Source organism: Asterias amurensis, chromosome 3 (assembly GCF_032118995.1).
Source record: "Asterias amurensis chromosome 3, ASM3211899v1".
Taxonomy (NCBI): Eukaryota; Metazoa; Echinodermata; class Asteroidea; order Forcipulatida; family Asteriidae; genus Asterias; species Asterias amurensis.
This window is the reverse complement of record NC_092650.1, coordinates 793,320-816,425: the sequence shown is the minus strand read 5'-3', so window position 1 is coordinate 816,425 and position 23,106 is coordinate 793,320. Positions and strand designations below refer to the sequence as shown.

At 39.6% G+C, this 23,106-nt stretch overlaps 1 protein-coding gene across 1 annotated transcript; it reads left to right on the top strand.

Moving 5' to 3' along the window:
* The first annotated feature begins 130 nt into the window (after nucleotides 1-130).
* On the top strand, nucleotides 131-12,433 carry LOC139934605 (uncharacterized). The gene is made up of 10 exons (XM_071928893.1): nucleotides 131-236; nucleotides 1,452-1,578; nucleotides 2,330-2,437; nucleotides 3,144-3,246; nucleotides 4,223-4,360; nucleotides 4,518-4,682; nucleotides 4,877-5,080; nucleotides 5,640-5,839; nucleotides 8,521-8,958; nucleotides 9,516-12,433. The coding sequence occupies exons 2-10, from the start codon at nucleotides 1,467-1,469 to the stop codon at nucleotides 10,703-10,705; spliced, it is 2,658 nt and encodes an 885-aa protein (XP_071784994.1). The 5' UTR covers nucleotides 131-236; nucleotides 1,452-1,466; the 3' UTR covers nucleotides 10,706-12,433.
* The last annotated feature ends 10,673 nt before the right edge of the window (nucleotides 12,434-23,106 follow it).

Here is a 23,106-nt window from a genome sequence, read left to right as displayed (position 1 = left end):
AGAAATCTAGACTGGTACCCTTCTCTTCAATCTTACCATCAACCTCGATCTCAATTATATGACGAAAAACTTTCATACGATGTACACACGTGTTTTAACATACATTATTAACGTTCCCAGAACTCAAACATTGACGCTCATTCTAAAACTGAAAGCGAACGCGGCGGCATCCCATGTGCAGAAAAAAGGGAAATTTTCAAAGCAAAGAAACAACTTTTTATTCACAGTGAAAAACGGTAGGTTTATTTAATTTGTATCTTTTACCTTAAAAGCTTGTTGTCTAAATCTAATTTTGTGGAGGTCAGAGAAAATGACATGAAGTCATTGAACTTGAAGAAACAATTAATTACAATTGACTCGTTCGTCGCGTGTGTCGTTTTGACTTTTTTATGTTGTTAATATTTAATACTTAATTTAATGTTACTTAGATAGATTTAGAAGAATGTTAATGACTTGCAATTCCAGACCAAGTCTTATTTAAAACTAAAAGTTGATGAATAGTATAGCCTATGTTATTATTAGTTGTAAAATTGCAAAAGTTTCTGTATACGCCACCACTTGTTCATTCAAAATGAAATATAGATAGGGGAATCATCTGGGAATCATTATATCTAACTTTACTTTAATACCAATACCATGCTTACCTCTTACTTAATGATGAGATATCCCTTTTTTTTAAAAATGAGTGGAAAAGTGGTGGCTATACGGGAAGTTATCCGTAAATATAGCCTTTAATAAAGTCAGAGTCTACTTCTACTTGATTTCTACTTAGGGCTGAAAAGTGAGGGGACCCACGTGAGGTTATAACAAAATCAATTGGAAAGATTTTTGTCACCACTTTTTCAGTTGGGCAGATAGGTAGGCCCTACAGTATGACTGTCTTTTTTATAAAGTTAATTATTTTGATACTAATTATTTTGTAACAAAAGAAACTGTGTTTGCAGGATGCGGAAATATTTCCACATTTTTGTTTACACTAAATAATAGGGAATGGTCAATTTTGGGTTCAGACAAAATGTCTAGTCGAGTCTGTCGAACAGCTCAAAACTTAAAGGGTCAGACAAACTCGACCGGTCAAACAACAATTTTACAACCATGACAACTCAGCTCAGCTTGACAAGTCACCAGAGTCACAGTGAGAGTGAGACAACTCAACGGTCGGAGTGCCAAGGCAAGTCGATGTGTGAATGAATGACCTACCTCCACCTATCAACAATTTCCTGTCAAATCCTGTAAAGCTGAAATGTTTGTGTGAACTTATAAAACAAATCTTTAGCTAAACGTGCAATCCATCAAGTTGTCTTACTGTCGATTGGTCGGACGGAGGAGTTGTCTCACAGGTGATCTGTCTTGCATCCATCAATTTAGTTGGTGAGCAGTGGAGCAGCTAGTTTTCTTGTTTGATGTTAAATTAAATTTTGAAATTTGTTTTCCCTTTTTTTATTATCCAGTGACATGGTACAATAATGGCTGCTGAGATCTTACCAATTACTGCTCGTCTTCATGTGTCTCAACTACCCTTTGACGTCACTGAAGATAGACTGAAGGCGAGGTTTGGAAAGTATGGGCGAGTCTACGGTGAGTACCTAGTCATACAATACATTGCAATAAAACTTTATTTTCCATGAACCTGCTTCGGAAATTCCTTTTTTTAATATTTTATGATATATAAGTGGGAGCATTGCCAAGTTTTCTTTTTAGGCGGTCATCTTAACAAACAAACGCACATACAAACAAGCGTACACACAATCTTTCTTAAGAGTAGTTAAGCAAGCTAGGAAAATAACCAGAGCTGAAATCCAAAGCCCTGAGGGACTTTACCATGACCAAGTTTGTACTATAAGTGAACATGATCCTGTCTGACCCATCCCATCCCATGTTCCCTAAGTTTTTATGAAGTTTTTGGCGGGAGGATCGCCTTTTGCAACGTAGAATTAGGACACAATGCTACAAAATAAACTACTTCTTTCTTACTGCAATCCGTTTTTACAATGGCTCTTAAAGTCTGCTGTGTTTTATGCTTTGTCGGTTTTAAGGACCTCTCTTGTGTACATTTTACCTTGTATATAAATATTGCTGTGCATAATTTTTTATCAATGCAAGAAACATATTTCTATACCTGATATTCTAATTAATATTTGTATCTGTCTGTTTATTGTTATACAATTTTTAGTTTTTTTGTCTGTACTGTTAGATCAAGGCCAGTTTTTATTTCCCCACTGTGGGATAACAAAGTTCTTATCTTATCATCTTTACAACAAACTAAAAAAACAAAAACAAAAAAAGTATTAGGGCAGCACTGATTGCATTTTTCTGTTTATCTTTTCAGAGGTGTGTGTAAGAAAAGGATTTGCCTTCGTACAGCTAGGCACTGAGGAAGAGGCAGACAGAGCAATATTGAATGAAAATGGATCTCTGTTTGAGGGCAGAAAATTATGTAAGTCAATGTAGCACAACGTTGTGTGTGGATTCAAATGAGTAGAGATTTTAAATGTAGAGAGACATGAAGGTGCAGCAACAAGTAAAACTAGCAAAACGAAAATGAATGTATCAACAAACTTGAGGCGGGACTCAAAAAACAAATTAAAAATTAAAATAAGATAAATAAATGGAGATAAATAGATGTTCACAGACATTCAGAGACATTCAGAGACAAACATAATTGTATACAGATGATCATGGTGAAAACTTCCCTTCGAATGTTTTTGCCTGAATTGCTTCAATGGTCTTTTAGAAGTGAACGAAACATTGTTGAAGAATTTAATCAGATTTTTTAAAGTGGAAAATAATACTTCGCAATAATAATTATAACGGGACACTTTGCACATGCTGTTGATTTTTTTAAATTCTGATCAAGAAATGTGCTTAGTACCGCGGGAATAGGGGATTACAATACAAGTTGTGGTGGTTTTGAAAAGGACTCGGCTATTCGATTCGAACAGTATACTCTGATCGAAACGTTGAGTCCTTTTCAAAACGACCACAACTTGTACTGTAATACCCTATTCCCAAGGTTATTGAGAAGCACATTTAAAAAGTCGTGTTATTATTATTAATGTATCGTTAGCAGGAACAAGAAACTATTCCAAGTCTTTCAAGGAGTTGTATGAAAATTTTCACTTTAAAAATTGATTTGTTTGCAGGGGTTTCATTGACCAATAAATCACGATTTGGTAAATCGATCAATTCTGATGGTAGCTACAATGGAGGAGGACGAGAGAAAGATCCGTATGACACTATGGACAGGTAACAAATATTTCTTTTGAGGTTTCAGGAGCAACAAGTTTGTTTGTAGTGGTATTTTGTTGGCATCATTCAACAGAGGATGTTTTATTATTGCTTTGCGATAAACAGTGCTCGGTAGAGTACCCTGCAAAGGTTTAAACGGCTGTTTAAGAACTAGTCACTACTCTTTTATTCCTCTTTATAAATTCCCTTTTGTTAAAAAGCAAAAAAAAAATTCAACTATATCGTCAATTTGTGACAATCTGTCTCAAAGTTTTGAGATTGTACGTTTCCCAAAACTGTTTTGAAGTTATCTTTGCTGCGCGTTGTGTTGTGCATATGTGTGTGTTCAAAAAAATTACGCGCTGGTATACTAATAGCTACATATTGCATTCCGCGTAGGTAAGTTATTGCCCAACACACAAAGCCAGTCGGTCTTTAACAGCTCCAGTTATGTCTTTATCAGCCGTTTAAACACCCCCACGTGACGTGCTCTCCACTAATAGGAATAGCGAAACTGTCTGGGATTTTAAGAATTCTGTTTCAAAAGTGAGGTTTGTGTTTAGTTTGCGAAAGACTGTTTCAAGTTTTTCTGAGGACATGTTCGAGTGGGTACTTGAGTTTTTGCCGTTTAATAGCCACACATACATCTTAACTAGGGCACTTGCTCTTTATACACTTTTTTTAAAGCCTCCCGGTTCCAATAACATAACGATGCTGAAGCACATAGGTCGCAAAGCAAATATGCTTACCAGGTTAAGGTTACCAGCTAAAATTACCAGACTCTTATATCCTGCACATTTTTGCCCAGTAGGAGTTTTGTTACATTTAATGCTCACCCAGCTCTACGACATTTGAGCTTTGGATGAGAGATGTTTGAGGATTGTGCTAAAAAATGGATCCTATTTTTTTCCTAGGACCAAATATTATGCCTTAAATTTGTTTCACCATAAGTTTTTCAATATGTTTAAAAAATGTGATTTATTAATTTTTCCAGGGAAATGGGTCGATACGGTGACAGGGATCTCACTCCCTCACGGCCGAGAGAACGCTCGCCTCTTCGTGACCGCTACAGCGATCGATATCTTGATCGATACGATGATCCCTTGAGTGACCCGTACGAAAGAGATCTAAGGTGAGTCTAGTGGAATTCTCGTTAAAAGAATCAAAAGTATTCCATCCCAAACTCCTTCACCCCATCTGAAAGCAATGTGTCCCTACAATGCAACAGAAATAAATTGACTTTGCTTTTCTTAAATGTAACTAGATGTATCTTTCCTTGTCCAAACCAGGAAACGAGATCGGTATTACGATGAACGCTTACCACCAAGCAGAGATCGTTACGAAGATCGCTTGTTACCGGAGGATGATTACAGACGAGATATTGCATTCCGAGACAGAGAGAGGCTGCCAGAGAGGGAGAGGGAGAGGGAGAGAGATAGGTTGGATAGAGACAGGTAGAGACAGTTTCTTTCAATAGCGCCCTCATCATGTAGACATTCTCTAGGGTACTGATCATGGCATTATTGACAAATTAACAAATAAGAAACGGAATCATAACATCGGCAGTAAATATTCTTAAAAACATTCAACCAGTTGGTAAACAAAACTCAATAAATATAATTCTTCTTGATCTTGTTTCATTTCCCAGACGAGATTCTCTTGAACGACCGAGGCGTGATATTCCAGAGAGAGAGAAGGATTTGAGGGACCATTATGACAGGAGACCACCACTCCATGGTCGCTCCTCTGAACCAGCCCCTCGTCTGGCGTCTCCAGGACCATCCAGCGCCCCCTTGCCACTAGATGATAAACCGATTGACTGTGAGATACTCCTACTAGGAAAGCACCTCCGGTAAGTAGGAGTTGTAAAGTCATTGTCTCGGTATCTTTTGGACTTGGTGTTTCGAAACTGTAGCAACCTCTTTATCATAACTTGCCTTGCCAGAAAACAAACCATTCATTCACTTATCCATTGATGGTTTATTCATTCAAAACGATTTATGGCAGCCAAAAGCTGAATTGCAGGTGTTTTTAACACCAAGTCAACAAGATAAAATGGGTCAGACTGTAACTGAATTGGCGGCTACGGCTATGGCTGTTGCTAAGGTTGTTGCTAAGGCTGCCTATACTTCAACGCAAGATGATGCTGAAGTCCAGCAGTAGCGTAGCTGCAGCCGCCTATAGACTGAATGATTGCGTATTGACCACCACAACCCATTGCGCAACCAAGTCTGACAAATGTAGGTCCGACATGCATGCGCCTATGCTTTGCGCGTGGCAGAGTTGTGCAGAATGGCATTGGAGAGGCTCACATGTTCTTGCTCACACGTGCGCCGTGGGCGGAGCCTAATGAATCAGTTTATTCAGACACAGCCTAAGTGTGACCGCTGGCTTTATCTGTTTGCAACCAGGGACTATGCTGATTTGGTAGAGCGCCGTCTGAAGGGGTTAGCCCTTAACACAGGTCTGCTCCTTATCTCTGTTGAGGCTTCACTGCCGCAAGCCCTGGAGGACGTGACTAGACGCAAGGTTCTCTATGCTATCATTCTTACCTCTCAGAATGAAGTACATCGATCTGTCACTCTCAACATCCTGCACGGGAGCCCACAGGGTAAGTTTTAAAAACCTGGCCGCAATTTATTTCGATACTTTTGTTCCCATTTTTTTTTTTTTTTTTTTTTTACTTAATATTTCAGTTTATTTAGAGTATCCGAGAAAAGTATAATTTATATTAACAAAATTCAAAAACCAATAAAGTATTACTTTTCTTTGCTTCAGAGGCTAAAGATGTGTCATTAAAATTGACTACTTATTTATGTAATTTTGAAGATCAAAACTTCATTTTTGGTAGAAGAAGGTGAGATGTATCTTTTCTTTAGAAGCGATTTTAAGTTGGGATCAAGTCTTTCTTCTTTATGAGAAGTAAGTGAAGCTGGATGTGAATTGGAGACTCTTAGGTCACTCTGCCCGGCTGCCGGTAAGCTTTGTAAAATCTAACAATCCACCAAAATATTGAAGTGTGGTTTAGTTTGGAGGTTACAAAAAAATATTTTATTGGCAAATGTCCTTGAATGTTATATGCTTTAAAACTGTAGTGTGACATCAAATTTTAATTATTTTTTTTACGTCTAAAAATCTGTATGTTGCGAAAATCGAACAGCGTGAATTAGCCGCACAAATGTATAGATTTACATTTTCAATGTGGCATCAAAAAGCGAAGTGTGAGGAAATTTTGTGGTTGTGAATGGTTGTGAAATAGTAGTTAATTATTCAACCGTTATGAGTGGAGTTAAGTTCAAAGCTCTCTCAATCGAGCAACAGAAGATTGTCATGTTCTGTTGCTTAGAATTTGCAGTGATCTTAAATATTAGTTCATCTCTAAATTTAAATTAAATTGGTAGATCTTCATGATATTTAAACTAATATTTGTTGTTCCACACACACAAATACATTTCACTTTTCCTCTTCACGAATATTGTTTTCAGGTCACCGGAGCAGCAGTTAATTTTGAAATAAACTTTAGATTTTCAGTATTTGAATTTGCCCTTTGACACCTGTTGATGTGTCTGTTTGTTTGTTTGTTTTTTTGTTTGTTTCTTTGTTTGTTTCTTTGTTTGTGGGGGATAAACCTATAGAGTTATGTTTTCTACCTCAATGTCCATTTGTATTTCTTCCCACTTTAATCTCTTTTCTGTTCTTTTTATCCTCAAATTTTACTTCTTAACAATTTAATTTGTCTTCTCTCCCAGAAAATAATTTCATTTCTATTTCAGCCCCTGAAAAGCAGAGCAGATGACAGAAAAATATTTAATGAAAAAGTGTTTTTCCTACTAGTAATTACTAGCGCAGACAAGCTACTTATGTTTCCACCGCTGACGTACATCAACTTAGAGTTTGCTAACACTTTTATTTGAAATAGGAGCTTTTTCGTTATTGGAAATTAACACCCGTTGAACTGATTAAAATGTTGACATGGTTTCATGTTGATGTTTAAAGGAACACGTTGCCTTGGATCGGACGAGTTGATCTATAAAAAGGGGTTGTAACCGTTTTTTATAAAATGCATATGGTTGGAAAGATGTTTTAAAAGTAGAATACAATGATCCACACATATTTGCCTTGAAATTGGGTGGTTTTCCTTTTACTATGCGAACTAACACGGTCGGCCATTTATGGGAGTCAAAAATTTGACCCCCATAAATGGCCGACGTGTTAGTCGACGAGGTAAAAAGAAAACCACGCAATTTGGAGGCATGTATGTGTGGATCATTGTATTCTACTTTTACAACATCTTTCCAACCATATGCATTTTATAAAAAACGGTTACAAATGCTTTTCAAAGACCAACTCGACCGATCCAAGGCAACGTGTTCCTTTAATCTTTCTAATAAATTGACCTAAGGCGTATTGTGTTTCCGTCTCACATAACTGTTTAATGTTATTAATACTTTAGTTGTTTGAATAAGAAGAAAAAAATATTCGCACTTTAGGACTTTACAATAATGAGTGTATAATTTGAACAAAGCATTGTTGTTGAAAAATAAAATCATATTTGGCTGTGTTTCAGTCCCACATTGTGTATCTTGTCGCTGTATGATGAAATTAAATGCAATATTATCAAATCATTCTTATTCTGTCTTTAAAATTGTTTTTGTCAAATTTCGTATTCTTTTTAACACAGCAAATATTTTATGAATCGGATACGTGTATGTTTATACTTTGTTTCTTCCCGTTTGATTGTAACATTTGTAGACTTGTCAGCTTTTATCCTGCAGCAGCCGAAGAGAGATCATGCAGATTTTCTTTTTTCCATTTAACTGATCTTAACATGTTTTTCTTACCATTATATTATGCATCATGTCTTCAAACATCTGTCTTTACATGCATGGTTTATCATCTTTGTGGTTTTTCATTACAAATATCTACCAAAGTACAATCGCAAAAAAGAATGGAGAAAATGAATAATGTTGAGACATATTTGTTGATTTATTTATTTGTGTAACTGCATTTAAGTGCATGCATTATTTAAAATACACTTCTTTAGTTTTAAACACTCTATTGAAATGAAAATAAATGCATATAAATTATTTTTGGTATGTGAAGGTGTCATACTTTATTATAGAAAACAAAACTGTTTTGTAATGGTCTATTATTATTTCAGTTTGGCTTATAAGTCTGCAAAATTACTTAGAAATGCGTTGTAGTTTGTATTTGAATAATAGGTATAACAAAATTTGTCAATTTGTTCAGATTAACAGTGTTGTTTCATTTTCTTCCTTGTATGTAAATCAGAACACAGAAATATGCCACTAGAAGATGCACTGTCACTAGTCGAACGAAACTACACAAATTATCTTCAAGATCGTTCTGCTCCAGCCAAACTGCCCCCCAAATCGGCGCTCCCTGTAGCGTCTGCACACACAGCTCTTGCAGCTGCCCCACACACCCTGCCCCCTCTTCCCAGCGAACCGACCCAACTACGTACCCAGCCCCCTCTACCCTCTGCGGCTACCCCGGCCTCCGGTCAGACGTCGCCCGCTGCCATGGTCATTCCAAACGTGGAACTGACCATTCCGCAGTTGATCAACCTGTTGGCTGATCGTAAGCAGCTGACCATACAAGAGATGGATCGGGTGATCGGTCACTTACAGGCTGTACGGAGGAAAATGGCCGTTGAGCAAGGTGTTGAAACTGACCCTGTCCAGATGCAGAGCACTCAGCCTAAACAGAGTGAGTATGACAACTCTTCAACAACTCAAATATTAACGCTGAATGATCGCTGACCAATCTCACAAATTTGAATCATCTAGTAAAAAGTTTTGTCCCTGCGACAGGGGCATGGAACAAATCATTTCCTTTATTCATTTTGCTTCCAGAATATTCCTCTTGATCATGTGTCAACATTTAAAACCTTGACATGATCGTGTATTGCTTCTTAACATTGTACTTATTGAGTTTCAATGCTCGGCGACTGTGACTTAGTGACACGTTTCCTGAAAGCTACTGCAGATTATTTTACAGAATGATTATCAAAAATTGTTGTAATATTTTTTCAAATCATCTAGTAACCTTGTCAACAGTCATTTTACCTGACAAACCTATTGAGTAAAACAATTTCCAAAATAAGAACAATCTATTTACAGAGCCATTGCCTCATACAAGTAAATTTATTTAAAGACATGGATACGCACGTCTCCTCATGGGAAAAGACAGCTGGACAGACAAAACAAAGAATCCTTCTCTTCAGATGTTCATTGCAACAATTTTTCGTCTCTGTTGTTTTACAGTGATTGACAGCCCAGTACAACAAGCCCCGGTAGACACTAAACATAACGAACTATCGGCCAAGATCCTGAGTATCATTCACCCTGGTCCTGGCGGCTCAGCCTCAACCACATCCGCTAAGACCGCCCCGATAATGAGTAGCATGCCTAGTGCGCCCAAGATCGGATTTAACCAATCCCCAACTGCACCACCACCCCCTCCCCCTCGTCCTGTGGCTGGTACGCCTCTTCCATTTTCCTACGGTGGAAATCTCTCTACGATGAGTAGTGCCCCCGCAGCTAGCAAGGCTCCCCCAGCAGCAACAAACAAAAACATTAACCTAGACAGTCCGAATGTTCAGAAGGCGTTAGATAACCTTATCCAATCTGGTCCCACAATGCTGAAGCAGCTAGCTACTTCTAGTAACATGACAAATAGCATCAACACCATGAGTAAAACCCAGGCTAGTAACAACGCCATTCTTGACCTTAAGAATGCAGTTAGTGGTAGGAAGCCTACTGGTCCTAATAAAGAACATATTGAGGCTCAGTTGAGGGCAGCACAGACAGCAGCCCTTCAGACTCTTCAGCAACAGCAGCAGAAACAGCAGCAGAACACGCAGCAGAACACGCAGCAGAACCAGCAACCGAACCAGCAACCGAACCTGCAACCGAACCTGCAATTGAACCTGCAACCAAACCCGCAGATGCAGCAGCAGGCTGTTTTAGCAGTTCAGGCCCACATCGCACAACAGGCTCAACAGAAGCAAACACCCCAAAATCCTGCTCAGAGTCCCCAGCAGATGCTGCAGCAGCAGCAGTTATATGCTCAGCAATATGCTCAGCAGCAAGCTCAGTATGCTCAGTATCAGCAGCAGCAGGCCCAGTACCTGCAGCAGCAGGCCCAGTACCAACAGCAGCAGGGACAACCACAGCAGCAACATCCCCAGATGCAAGGTCAGGGTATGGGACCTCAAGCGATGGGCTCTCAACCAAATGTTGGTCAGACCATGCCATCCGCAAACATGGGTGCTGGTGCAGCGGGTGGCAATGCTATGATGCAAGGTGGTGCTGGCTGGCCTAATCAATCTATGTCTCAGCAACAGAAGCAGTCAACCTCTTATCAACAGAATCAGAATCAGGCAAAAGGGGGTAACTCTAAACCCCAGCAGTCTTACCGCTGGCAGAACCAGCCCGGACCCCCAGGTACATAGACAGCCGATGCCTTCCTGCATCCCACATGATATCTGAGAGCACCTGGATTCAGCAGATCAAACTTTTGGCAGGTAGTTACCAGGCCTGATACTTCACAGAGGCAATGGAGGGCGATTGCCTACATGCCCCCTCGGGCCATTGCCTTGGTGCCCTTGAAATGCTCCAGTAGAAATTTTAACTTTCCTCATAGGGTGCCCTTTACCAAGGAGAAAATGCCGTGATGCCTCTACACCATCAAAAATGAAGCATACAGGCCTGTAGTTACCCTCGTCACATCTGATCAAGTATCTTGTAGATTGTATGAACTGTCTTATTGAAGTTGATGTGTAAATAAGTGTTTACTCTTGACACTCATTCTTTGTAGAACTATAACTTATCTGAGAATGGTGTCATCTTTTCATTCCTTTGACTCAAGTACACCTTTACCATGTTGCAGCCTTCTTGTTTCTTTCCTTATAAAATAAATCCCCAAACCGAGGCAGGATGGAACAAATAGTCTGGTGCCGCTTATGTGTGATTGGAATCAGCATGCGCCTTTTAGAATGTGAGCAGGGAATCTGACAAGGATGGTTAAAGCATGACAAAGGTTTACCGGGTCTCCACAAAGAAACTTTAGCTGCAGTATTTTTCTGAGCACAATTATTGGTGAGGAATGTTCTAAAAGCATCTGTGATTGAATAATCTTTATAGACTTTGTTGGAAATTCATACTTCCCTTGATCATTGTAAACTGCAAACACCTAATCTTTCTTATGGTTTATTTTTAAAAGTAGCTGGCAATTATTTAGTGTATAGTGTTCATTCATTGTTCTTTTTTTTTACATACAGCTTCGAAAACCATTCTTCTGAAGTGGATGTTTAAAGAAAATCATTAAAAGCCACTGTTATTCATATTGAGGTAAAATTTATAACAATTCATCTGTTAGAAAATTGTGATCAGTGTGTAATTTTTAAATAAGTGTTTAAAGTTAAGATTTCCTGTTCGAAAATGACATGTGGAACACCCAGGTTCGTTGTGCAAAACAATTAGCAGCTTGAAAGCGTGTACATGCGGATGGGATGAGATGTTAGTACTGTCATCGGCTATTCCGGTTTGTTGACCTAAATGTAAATTAATTCTGGATACAAAATTGAGCACCAATGGTGGTGATTTGTTGTTAATCGAATAACCAGTTTAACCAACTATTGCAGACGGCTAATCGTTTAGTGGGTTATACAAACCAATACTACTCATGTTTTGGAACATTTTGTACTTTTACAAAAGCTGTGAATATTGTGATCGTTTATCAAAGTAAACATTTCAAGTTAGAAGTAGTTTAGTTATTGACATGTAGGCTTAGTTTATTCCGCTCGTATAATTTGCTCATTATTTTGATATGCATGATAGATAGAATACTCAATGAGAAGAAGGAAAAAAATCATTTCAGTTCTGCAAGGTTCCATCATTGGCCCGTTCTTTATAAATCCTAAACTAATGCATGTATCTTAACTGTTTGGTGGATTTCTCTGCACAGTTCATTGTGTAGTAAAGGTAATCTCCTTGTATCACTTTTTCAAAAGTCTACTTTTATGCTTCGGAATTGTTAACAAACAAATAATTGTTTATGTACACAATATTCACTTAATCAGTAAACCGCATCGGAGACGATGTAAAATTCCTATTGTGGTCAACAATAAACTTGTAGAGTCATGGTAATGAGAAACTTAAACAAACCAGAAGTCCATACTGTTTAATATTTTCCCATCTTTACCCCCCCCCCCCCCCCCCCCAATTGTTAAAAACAGAATTGGGGATATTGATATTGCTAGCTTACATTGCTACCCCTCACATTGAAACCTTCAAAATATATGTTACAGTATTGTGATTTTTGTTACTTCACAGTTTCGTTTCGTAAGGAGTGTCGCACTCTATACATCGACAAGAACAATTTAACCCAAACAAGATGACGCAATGTTTGGAGTTACTCAGTTGCAGTGTGATAACCATGGATCGAAACGTCGCCTCCTCTAGCTTTTACGACATCACTAGTTCAATTAACTTATTGTCTATACATGTATGTTTAAAATTTAATACAGTTCACGTTTTAGATCGAGTTACTTTCTAACCAGACCGTTCGTAGACACGACTCCAATTTGGATGGTTCGTTTGTAACCGACCTGGAAAAAAAATCGAGAAATGCTGACTAAAATCGACGAAAGCAAAATCGTTCTTAGTGGTGATCTAATCGAAAAATAAGCTAACAAAAATTAAAATGAAAACAAGTAGAAAAACAAACGAACGACTAGAAAACGTCCGCAACCCTATATCGATGTCTACTTTTCCTCTCAATCTTCGGCCGTTGCTTGCGGTAAATTTCGGGTTTTTAAAAACAAGTACGAAAAACGATACCGAGATAACACAAAATGTGTTCGAATGTTGGAGTAACAAAGCCGTTAATAATCTTCAGTTTTTCTTTCCGGTTGATCAAACTACAAACTGTTCGAGGAGAGCGACATCGAAATCATTAGGCTGTGTTCGGCTTTTTACTAGACAGAATAGAGCAACTTAAATTAGTGGATTTTGCTATGAGAACGAGCTCACAAAAACAATCGATTGGCGAGGATTCGTCGATTTTCATAAATGAGTTTTGAAAACAAAATGTGCGATAAGTTCTCATGTTTGTACAAACGGAATAAAAATCGCTTCGTGGTCGTTGTTTGGTTTCGAGGTGTACGTTAAAGTTCGGTTCAATCTGGCTTGTAATTCAATGTATACTTTGCTGAGACTGAGAAAGGTTTTGATGTTCGAAAGGCGGACGAGCACAGCTATAAAAAAAATTAAAAAGTATCGAAGTTGATCAACACATGACTAATTGAATAAAAACGCACTGCATTATGGTCACGGTTGGAACTCGAAATGTTCGTTGCGTAGGAAGAAGTTTAAAGTCTGTGTGTAAAAATAACGAGTCATTGCTCTGTACGATCTTTTAGGCCAGTGATGTAACCATGCGTAGGCCCTACGTCAATATGTTGTAATGGTTCCATAAAAAAGCAAAGAGTGTTACGTTTCAATGGGCGGAGTAATATGTATATCATGGGAGAAAGTAGCTTCTATATTCGAGAGTATTTGTGTTTAATACACGACGGCTGTTTAAGCCCCAGGTTAAACTGAAAATCAGGGATTCGTTTGTATGTTGTTTTTAATGTCAAAGTGGAAAACGATCACTAAATATTGCAGGGGATATTTACTCTCATTGTATTGAAAATAAAAAAAAATTACATTGGCTTAAAAAATAACCGGATTTCACCGTAAGCTTCAACTCATTTGTGCACGCTGGCTTGAAGATAAAATGATTTATAAGACTTTAGTTGCCTAGACTGGCGGGGTTAAGAACTTAAAACGAAGGTCAATTCTACAGTTAATTTACTGTCAAACACCGGACATAATTTATAGAACTGTATGCGGCAGTAATTTGATAGTAAACCGATGTTTTTGGAGTTGTACTTTTAGTGGAAATAAAGTTCATTTCCTGCTTGTCATTTAATATAGTTGTTGCGAATGACCGGTTATTAGCTAAGGTTGGTGGACAAAGTTGGTGTATATCTGAGGACATGGTGGTCGGAGGGCTCGTACGTCGGTACCAATTCAGGGCCTTACGGTTTACTCGGCTGAACCATGGATGAATGAGAATACACACCTTCCGTGGTTGAACGTCGGCGCGGACACAGGCATGCAAATTTTCAGCTGATTTCCTCTTTTTCTTTCCAAAACAGTAAAAGAATGAACAACACTGTACAAAAGTTAATTGTGATCGGCCATTTCCTCTTTTTTTTTTTGCAAGTAGAAAGTTGCATGTCTGCGTCCCCTCCCCCCCCCCATTGTATATTCTATGAGTGCTATTCTCTATGATCTACAAGTACAAGCGCAGAAAGCAGAACATCCTGTGACACTCGTTGAGGTTACAGTATACAGGCACTGAGTTTGACGAACTTGTCTGCGCCAGCCACGAGATGGGGAGTAAAGAACATAGATGTTGCTCAACATTAATTTAAAAAAAAATGAGGAGACAATATACAAAAATTAAGTGATTCCTTTGGACGTTGAACTCTACGGACGTCCAGATGGGGAACCGAACCAAAGCCTGAACATCTAACGTCACACTTCGAGGCTCGTGAATTACGCCACAGATCTGCCGTTGAGCCCACGTGTCCAATCACCTTTGACCTCGCATCGTTTCACATGGAGATTCGCAGTGGACAGGGACCGATCTAACCGAACCCGAACTCTGGATCTAAGTAAAATCCTTTTTTTCTTCTTTTATTTTCGCGGGCGTATCAAAATCGAGGTCGTAATGACAATTGGGTTATTTTGCGCACACGGACGTCTCTGTCGTATTGGTTCGGTACCAAATAAACATGGCCGCAATGTAGCGATTAAGTCTAATAATTGATTGCAGTTTCGTTAAACTGTCAATTTATTATAGTGATCGATAGATATCGAATATTGAACAGCCACATTTGTCAATTGCGAAGGACAAGTTCGAGTGGTGTTTGAGCAATTGTTCTCCATAACGTTGTTCTTCTTCACGCATACATTAATTAAAACCAATCAGACCGTTTTATACCACAACATGAGGAAGACGCCCGCATCCACAGCACAACTCAAGTCTGATTATTGGTGGAGAAAACATTAATCCGAATTTGTATTTAGTTCACCACCCTAGCCTGAGCACCAGACACCACAACACGATTCAGGTCTGAATATTGGTATAAAGGAAACATACTTATTGGAATCTGTATTTAGTTCACCAACCGCCCTGGTTATGTCAATCTGAAGATAGCGCCGTACCCTTGGGGTGCCTCTTATAAAGAACAGGTGTGTCACACACGGTATTTGGGTAAAGGAGCTCATGAGGAATGAAATATAAGACTACCTCAAGAGAGAGAACGAAAAAAGGGTCGGTGGATTTCTCTTTTCCTTTTTAGGTGAGGATCAGTCTGACCGACACCTGGAGGGGATTGTTTCGCCATCACCGCCGCGGCGACGTCATTATGCTGCCCAGGAGCAAAGCAAGCGAGCCACGGCCGCCTCGCTACACCGGTGAACCCGTTCACTGAACTCCCGCGGCGTGAGCGACAACGAACGCGTGTGGTGAATGAACGGTTATTTCAAGTCAACGCCACAGTGAAGCCCATACCCTTAGACCCGCGGTCGAAAATCAGCTCTGTCCAGCCTGGTTGAACTTGGCTTGTAGCGTTAGACGAGGCTATTTTGATATTGGAAATGTAGTAGGTTTTATTTACAATAAAAATACGGAGGAACTGCATCTGAATTTGAAATGCGTTGCACGTGCTTTTTGAACGGTTTGAAAATTATGTTGTGCGCAATGGTATACCACGCCAAATTGGCGACTTTTTTTATATACAGAGTAATATTTATCTGGATAGTTATTCATTCATTAATCAACTACTATTTTATGCAAACTAAATACTACATTCTGAACAGCGCTAGCTGTTTGGAAAATCGTGTGTCCAAGGGTTCAATGAACCCATACAAATGTACAGTCTACATGCAAGTTCTATTTAAAAAAAAAACGCTAAAAATGTCAAGTTTACCCCGAACAAACTATGTTAAAGAAGAAGAAACTATTTTTAAAGAGGCAGACGAAGAAGACGAATGGATGGGATAACATATCTTATGTGGGAACAGTATGGACAAGACGACAGCACGAGATGAATGGGGTTGACACGAGGGGATACTGGATAAACGCAGCCTAAATTTCAATCAGATATTTTGAACTAAGATTGTAAACAAACTTATCTTCTTATGTAAAATCGGACCTTTATAGAACAAACGTACGCATAAAACCACTCACTATGAGTTGTTTCTAAAAGAGTTCCGAAGATGGTCTAGACGATTGATGTGGCTTTACACCCGTTGGGCACCAAGACCTCTGATAATGAAGAATTACCCAAGTAAGTAGTCGGCACCAGACCAGAGGAAAGTATCACCCGTCCCCCGAGAGACTGAAATTGGCTTGACCCGTTAGTATTAGTGACCCCTGGAAAGTCTGGGCACGAACGTGACCGATGCATGTAGCTGTAAATATACCCGCCTACCATCAGGGGGGGGGGGGGGGGGGGTTGAGGTTTCCCCTTGGCTCAGATCTCCTCAACCCTGGACCTTCGCTTCCAACGAGTCGTTTGATGGGATTAAGGGGGTACCAGTGATCTCGGCTGGCTATCACCTGCATCGAATACGTCATCTTTGAGAAGTCTTCACAAACCTTTCTAGTTCAACTTTCCTATTATGAGATGGTTTTCATCAGCTGATGTCGTCTGGTGAATTACTAAAGTGAAGTCATATTTGTTATTTATTTTATTTCGAAGGCAAGATAAATATGAAGATTATACTGAAATTTTGAAATGAAGTAGGCATATTTTAACTGAAACCCAAGGGCTATAAGCATGGAGGTAGAAGGGAGACGAAATACTGGAAACTTAAGATCGAGGAAAGTTCTCTTGAAACCTGACAAGCTTCTTTGGAACTAAGGAGCGATAACTTAAATCCAGGGCTGACAACCTCCAACCCCTTTTTCGTCCGATCATGAAGCAGTCATCAGGTTCGGTTTATTTTTTAACGCTTTCGTAACAAATCAATGTTGTTAATCTTAACCTTAAAAAATAAAAAAAAGTTCGTCAGGAAACCCTGGTGGACAAGCTTCTTTTAAACCAAAAAGAAGAGCGACAGTTTAATTATAACAACATGGTCATGAAGCAGTCGTCGGGCTTGATTTGTTTTCTCAACGCTTTCGTGCCAAATCAATGTTCTTAACCGAAAAATAGCAACTAAAAACAACCCCACGTTTTGTTGCTTCAAATGGACGTGAGTCCACTCGACCTTTCGTTTCAGTTTTGTTGTAACGTTTGCATCAAGTGCAATCGTTTCTTCTACGGGGAGATGGCCCCTAGAGCTGGAGGGAGAGGTGAAAAATTAATAAGTAAAGGGGACTCGGTCTATATATTTGCAGATTTCATGAAAGAGGGGTGAAACAAAATATCGAATTTATTGTTGAGACAAAATATATTAAAGGGTAGGCCAACAACATGCGATGCCAGGTGCAGTTCAGAGTGCCCCGAGTGTTGAACCGGTTTTTCCGTAAATGGGTTCCAGATTAAACGCGGGTCCCAATTGGGAATAGAGAGAGGCGGTGGTTGTTGTTATAGTCTGGTTCACGATTGTTATTTCGAGAGAGACTAAAATCGACCCGTACGGGAATAAGTCAGTTTGATTTTGTCGTTTTGTTTTGATGGTTACTACGTCCCTGACTGGGATCTTGAGGGTGTTTCTAGTTGGCGAAGCTATATCCCAAATTATATTAATATCTATAGTTTATTTCAACAAGATTAAAAGGGATAAAGCAATAATAAATGGAGCTGTTTTAAGACCGGTTTGCTGTTGCCCATTCGGCGTTCAAGCTAACGCGCGCCAATATGTCCTAGCCTGACGCAATCGATACATGGTACGACTCAATGTAAAACCTGTCAATACGCGCGAGGTGCAGCTGCGAAGTGTCCCAACTGTTCAACCGTCCTATATTTATCAATATAGGACTCCTATGATTAATTTTGGGGTGTATGGCAATTTATTTATTTGCGAAATATAACAATAAATATATAGCTTAATGGTAAAAGAAAAACAAGTTATAAAGTCACTGCATGGTATTATATTGTTGCATGACAATGACTTTAAAACCACTACAAAGCTGCAGTCAAGATCCGATATGTGGGATTCGAACCCTGGTCCTCTGACGCAAAGGCACGGACTGCGCCATTATACATCAACACCAGTCTTCAATGATGTATACACGTTCTCGTTTGTGATGTGTATGTGATACACATCATTTCGTAGCATGAGTGGTGGTACACACCGATGCTTCTGTGATTATTTCATGTCAAATTCAAAATGTATGAAATCTCGATAAATCACGCGCAGCCACCGAAGCAAACTCGTTAACGACGTTATACATCATTAACCGGGTCATACCGAAAACAAAGTTTCATTTCGTTTCATGCACCATGTATGTATGTGGGATATCACTTGCATGCATATAGTGCTGTCACATGGCAGTCAACCTTTGTACACACAGCGGCCTAAAATCATGAAGCAATTTTATTTATAAGTCACGAGAACAACATTTTATTGTAAAAGTTTTCTCCAGAAGACGATTAGAGCATACTGATGGAAACGTCGAGTTGAAACCAACGGTTCTTTTCAGAACCACCCCAACTCATTAGAGATAGTCATTATATGGTGTTACCGCAAACCTTTCCATATAATTGTAAAATCATTCGTTCCCTTTGCGTTTCTCCGTGTCATCCTCTTAATTCAACAGGCTCATTCTATCCTGTAGAGAACCCCGCTGAACCCATCCCACTTAATGAAAAAAGGCTTCAACCTCGGCCCCAAAGGAACCCTCCTTGTCTGATGTACAGTCCTTGAACTGCCCCCGTGATTATAACGAATTGCCCCCGTGTCGTGTCACTCTTCTCGCTCATGACCTCCCCGGTAACGTCGTTTTAACCTTTCGGTGACGAACATGAATGGATCAACACATGCAGCGAACATGGAGTTATGTAATTTTTTATATATATTTTTTTTATTTCAAGATCTTTATACGGATACAAATTATCAGCACACGGCTGTTTTACATTATAGTCTCGATATGTAATTTGAACTTGGGAAGTTCATGTTTCTAATGTGGAATTAATGGACGGAAGTGAGACACAGAACTGAGCAAAGAGTTGCTGAAATTGCACCCCAGAAACAAAGTGCCGTCTTTTATGTTTATATTTAACGTATGGCTAGATCCCCCTTTGGGGCGAGTCGGCATCGAGGGGCATTGAGTGCACGCCCCCAAACTGACGAGATCATCTTTTCAATCACACGATCGTAGTTTCAGTGATTTAACACTTTGACACTGTTTCAGTGCGCACAATTAACAGTCCTATATGTGACGTCGGCATTCTGTTTGGGATTCAAACCCGCAACCGTGCAATATTGATGGACTCCATGCCACATTGCCAATTAAAAAAAGATTTGCTGGCTGTTGCTGTCCTTCATGAAGCTATTTCAACTCATTAGGAGTATGCGGTGCCATTCTGGTATCCATAGCTAAAGCAATCACTGTAAATAGAAATCTCGCATGGCAGGTACCAAACTACTCCTGTGGGATTCGAACCCACACTCTCGTGGTGGTTGGAAATGCATTTCTCAGGCCTGTATGCTTCGTTTTTGTTGAAGGGGAAGGACACCAGTGCATCATGTCCTTGATTGAGGGCACATTTCTACTGCAGCTTTTCAATGGCACCATGGGGCATGGAGGCAATCGCCTTCGTTGTCTCCGTGAAGTATCAGACCTGATGTCTGAAATTATATTTGATTGGTTTTACGATGAGCAGTTTGTTTAAAACGTGCAGTTGATACTTCTGACTCTTAGTATAACCGTACATCATATCAATAGGTTGATAAATGATTGCGTCTCGATGGACTGACTTTTATGTGTCTGTTGTCAAAGTGAGTGCACGGATCACATTTTGACGTTCATTCTCCGTGGAAAGGAATTTCCACGAACGTGATCCCAAAAAATGGAGCCATAATTTGACCTTGTCTGAAGCAACTTTCACCAATATTTGCATGCATTGTTCATGGTTTGACACAATCCCCAGAATGAACCTTGGTTATGGTGTGGGCTCCACGATTGGGCCCGCCCTCTAAACTTGCTCCACTGCGAAGCTGTATAGCTTTGAAAATGATGAAGCAATAATTTGACCTTTTCGGAAGCAACCATCACCATTTCGACCGATGATATTGCTTGGTTTGAAGCAATTCCTAAACGGGTTTTTGTTATGATACATGGTCCATGATCGAGAGCTGCAAGGGCCATGTGTGACGTAGGCTACTGTTAGTCACTGGGCTGTCGTACCACTACCCGTTCCCAGGTCTCTGTTGGTTCAGTTGAAACTAGTTTTCGTGGTATTTTGCCCTCGTAAACATCACACCCACGTATGAGTGTAGGCTAACCAAAGGAAGTCTGTAGATCTTTAACGGAAGGTGTTGATAGAATGAGCCTTTCTTGGCCCCTGTCTCCGTTTCAAACTTCTTAGAATTATATTAAATGTAATATCAGGAATCAATAACGGATATAGTTCCAGCCCGTAGGAGAGTATGGGTATTATTAATTTGTATTATGGCATAAAGACGTCAACGACCAACAGAAGCCCACTCTATTTTTTCCAGGGCTTGCAGTTATATATAATTGTTATAATCATGCACATTTTCAAGGCATTTTGGAGCTGTTTGAGGCGCCACGAGTTTGGGTTACCCTTGACCCACACTGTCGCCATTTGTCTTAACCACCATCTTACCCCCTTCCGAATAAACAAACAAATCTTGAAGACAAACTATGGCCCTTCTCGAAACCAAGGCTTCGGATTTAGATTCGACTTCAGCGATCCGTCTTTTCGTCTGAAGCCCTACGTATATACGAAAAGCACGCATTGTCAAAACAACCGCGGGGCCAAGCTAGCCTGAGCCGAATCCGGAGCCGAAGCCGTGGTTTCGAAAAGGGCCAGAGAATCGTGACGACGGTCATTCAATGGGCAGGTTTCCTCATTATGGTTTGTGTTATTAATAATCATGTCCTTCGAATCTTGACCTTCGCGGGATAGGCGTGATTGTAAGGTACACTACTGCCTGCATAAAAACACCTTGCTTTAATGAAATGACAACGTAATGAAATGCATTCAGATTAATTTGTGAAATTATTATAACCTAAAAGTCATAACAGCACCCCCCCAATCACCCACCCACCTCATGCTTACCTATATTTTCATGGCTGACTTGGAGGAGCTGTCCCTTGCCCCCAACCGCCCACTAGTTTGGTGGAGATTTATTGATGACACTTTCCCCATCTGGAGTGGGGGAAAGACAGCTTTGATGAGTTCATTGACCATCTAAACTAAACTCATTTCACCCCACCATAAAGTTCACACTACTGAATTTTCTTGATGTAACCATTACAAACTCCCCTAATGGCATTGTTACGGATGCATACAGTTAACACACCGACACCCACCAGTACCTTCTCTCCAACTGTTGCCACCCTAGTCACTAGAAGAAGGCAATTGCTTACAGTCGAGCCTTGCGTATCAGACGTATCTGTTCCACAGATACCTTCAAACACCTTGTTTCTATGGTCAGAGCGAACGCAGGGTCCAACTTGCCACCAACAGGGCCCTCAGCGTACCTCGTCATACTCTGTTGACCAACACAGGAGCAACAAAAGTTTCTGCCAAGAGAGTTGCCCTGGTCATCACCTTCCACCCCTAACTACCTAAAATTTCCCCAATACGCAATAAGTAGATAATTTGTTTTCGCTACTACTTTTTCTTGTGTATTTTTTAGCTATTATTAGTTCACAGCCAAATAATTGAAACTTGTTTTGTATTTTGAACGTAAATTGTTGCAATTAGAGGCCCATAAAAGCCATCTGTCCAGCCACCCACCCATACCGACCTCTGGGCCAGGTGATGGTCACACGGTGTTCGGTCCGCAGAAAAACACACACAGAAATGTATTTCAGATGTGTACTTAGGTTAAAAAAAAGTGTTGTGTAGATTTCCAAGAAAAACTTGAAATTTAGTGTCTGAAAACAAACGGGTCAAGTGTTGTGAACTATTTCATTGAATCGATGGAAAGATTGTTGTTTGCTTTTTAAATTTTTAAGTGTAGCAGACGTGTACTTCGGTTAACAACAACTTTCATTCCCTTTTTTTATAGTGTAGATTTCCAAGAAGACAAAAAATGAAAGTAGGATTTGAAACTTTGCTCTATGTGAAACTTAAAAAAAGAGAAGATGTTTCACATCTTCGTTGTTGTTTCTTTCTGTTTTGCTGTTGGCGTGCGGGTTAGGCGCGCGTAGTTTTTGATTCCAGTCACTTTGGGGCTCTGTCCACGCCATCTAAGTTCTTCAAACAAGCAGTTCGCTTTCTCGGGTACTGGAATCGCACAAAGTTACAGGGGGAGGGGTCTTCATGGCCAAGCGAAACCCTCCCTTTAAGTTTGTTAAAATCTGCTGTCTAGCTCCTCCCCTCCCTCCCCAAAATAGAAAGTTCTAGCTTTTGTGACAATAATTTGGGCACTCACTAAAGTTTTAATTGTCAATTAAATTTTTAGATTTCTGTTTGTGGATATAAATGTTTACCCTTTTTACGAGCAAGGTCTGGGAGGGGAGATTTTTTTTTATGACAGTTTTTTTATTTTACTTTTGCCTTTCCCTGGACGGCCTCTGCTTGTTTCTATGATTATTGTATTATCCGAAGAAATTTAAAAAATTAAAATAAAAAGAAAATGCCACAAG

Bases quoted from the DNA above. Each gene is read 5' to 3' on its own strand.
- LOC139934605 (XM_071928893.1), top strand. From the start codon at position 1,467: ATGGCTGCTGAGATCTTACCAATTACTGCTCGTCTTCATGTGTCTCAA. The intron at 3,247-4,222 runs GTAACAAATATT...TAATTTTTCCAG, and splicing joins CCGTATGACACTATGGACAG to GGAAATGGGTCGATACGGTG. The intron at 4,683-4,876 runs GTAGAGACAGTT...TTCATTTCCCAG, and splicing joins GATAGGTTGGATAGAGACAG to ACGAGATTCTCTTGAACGAC.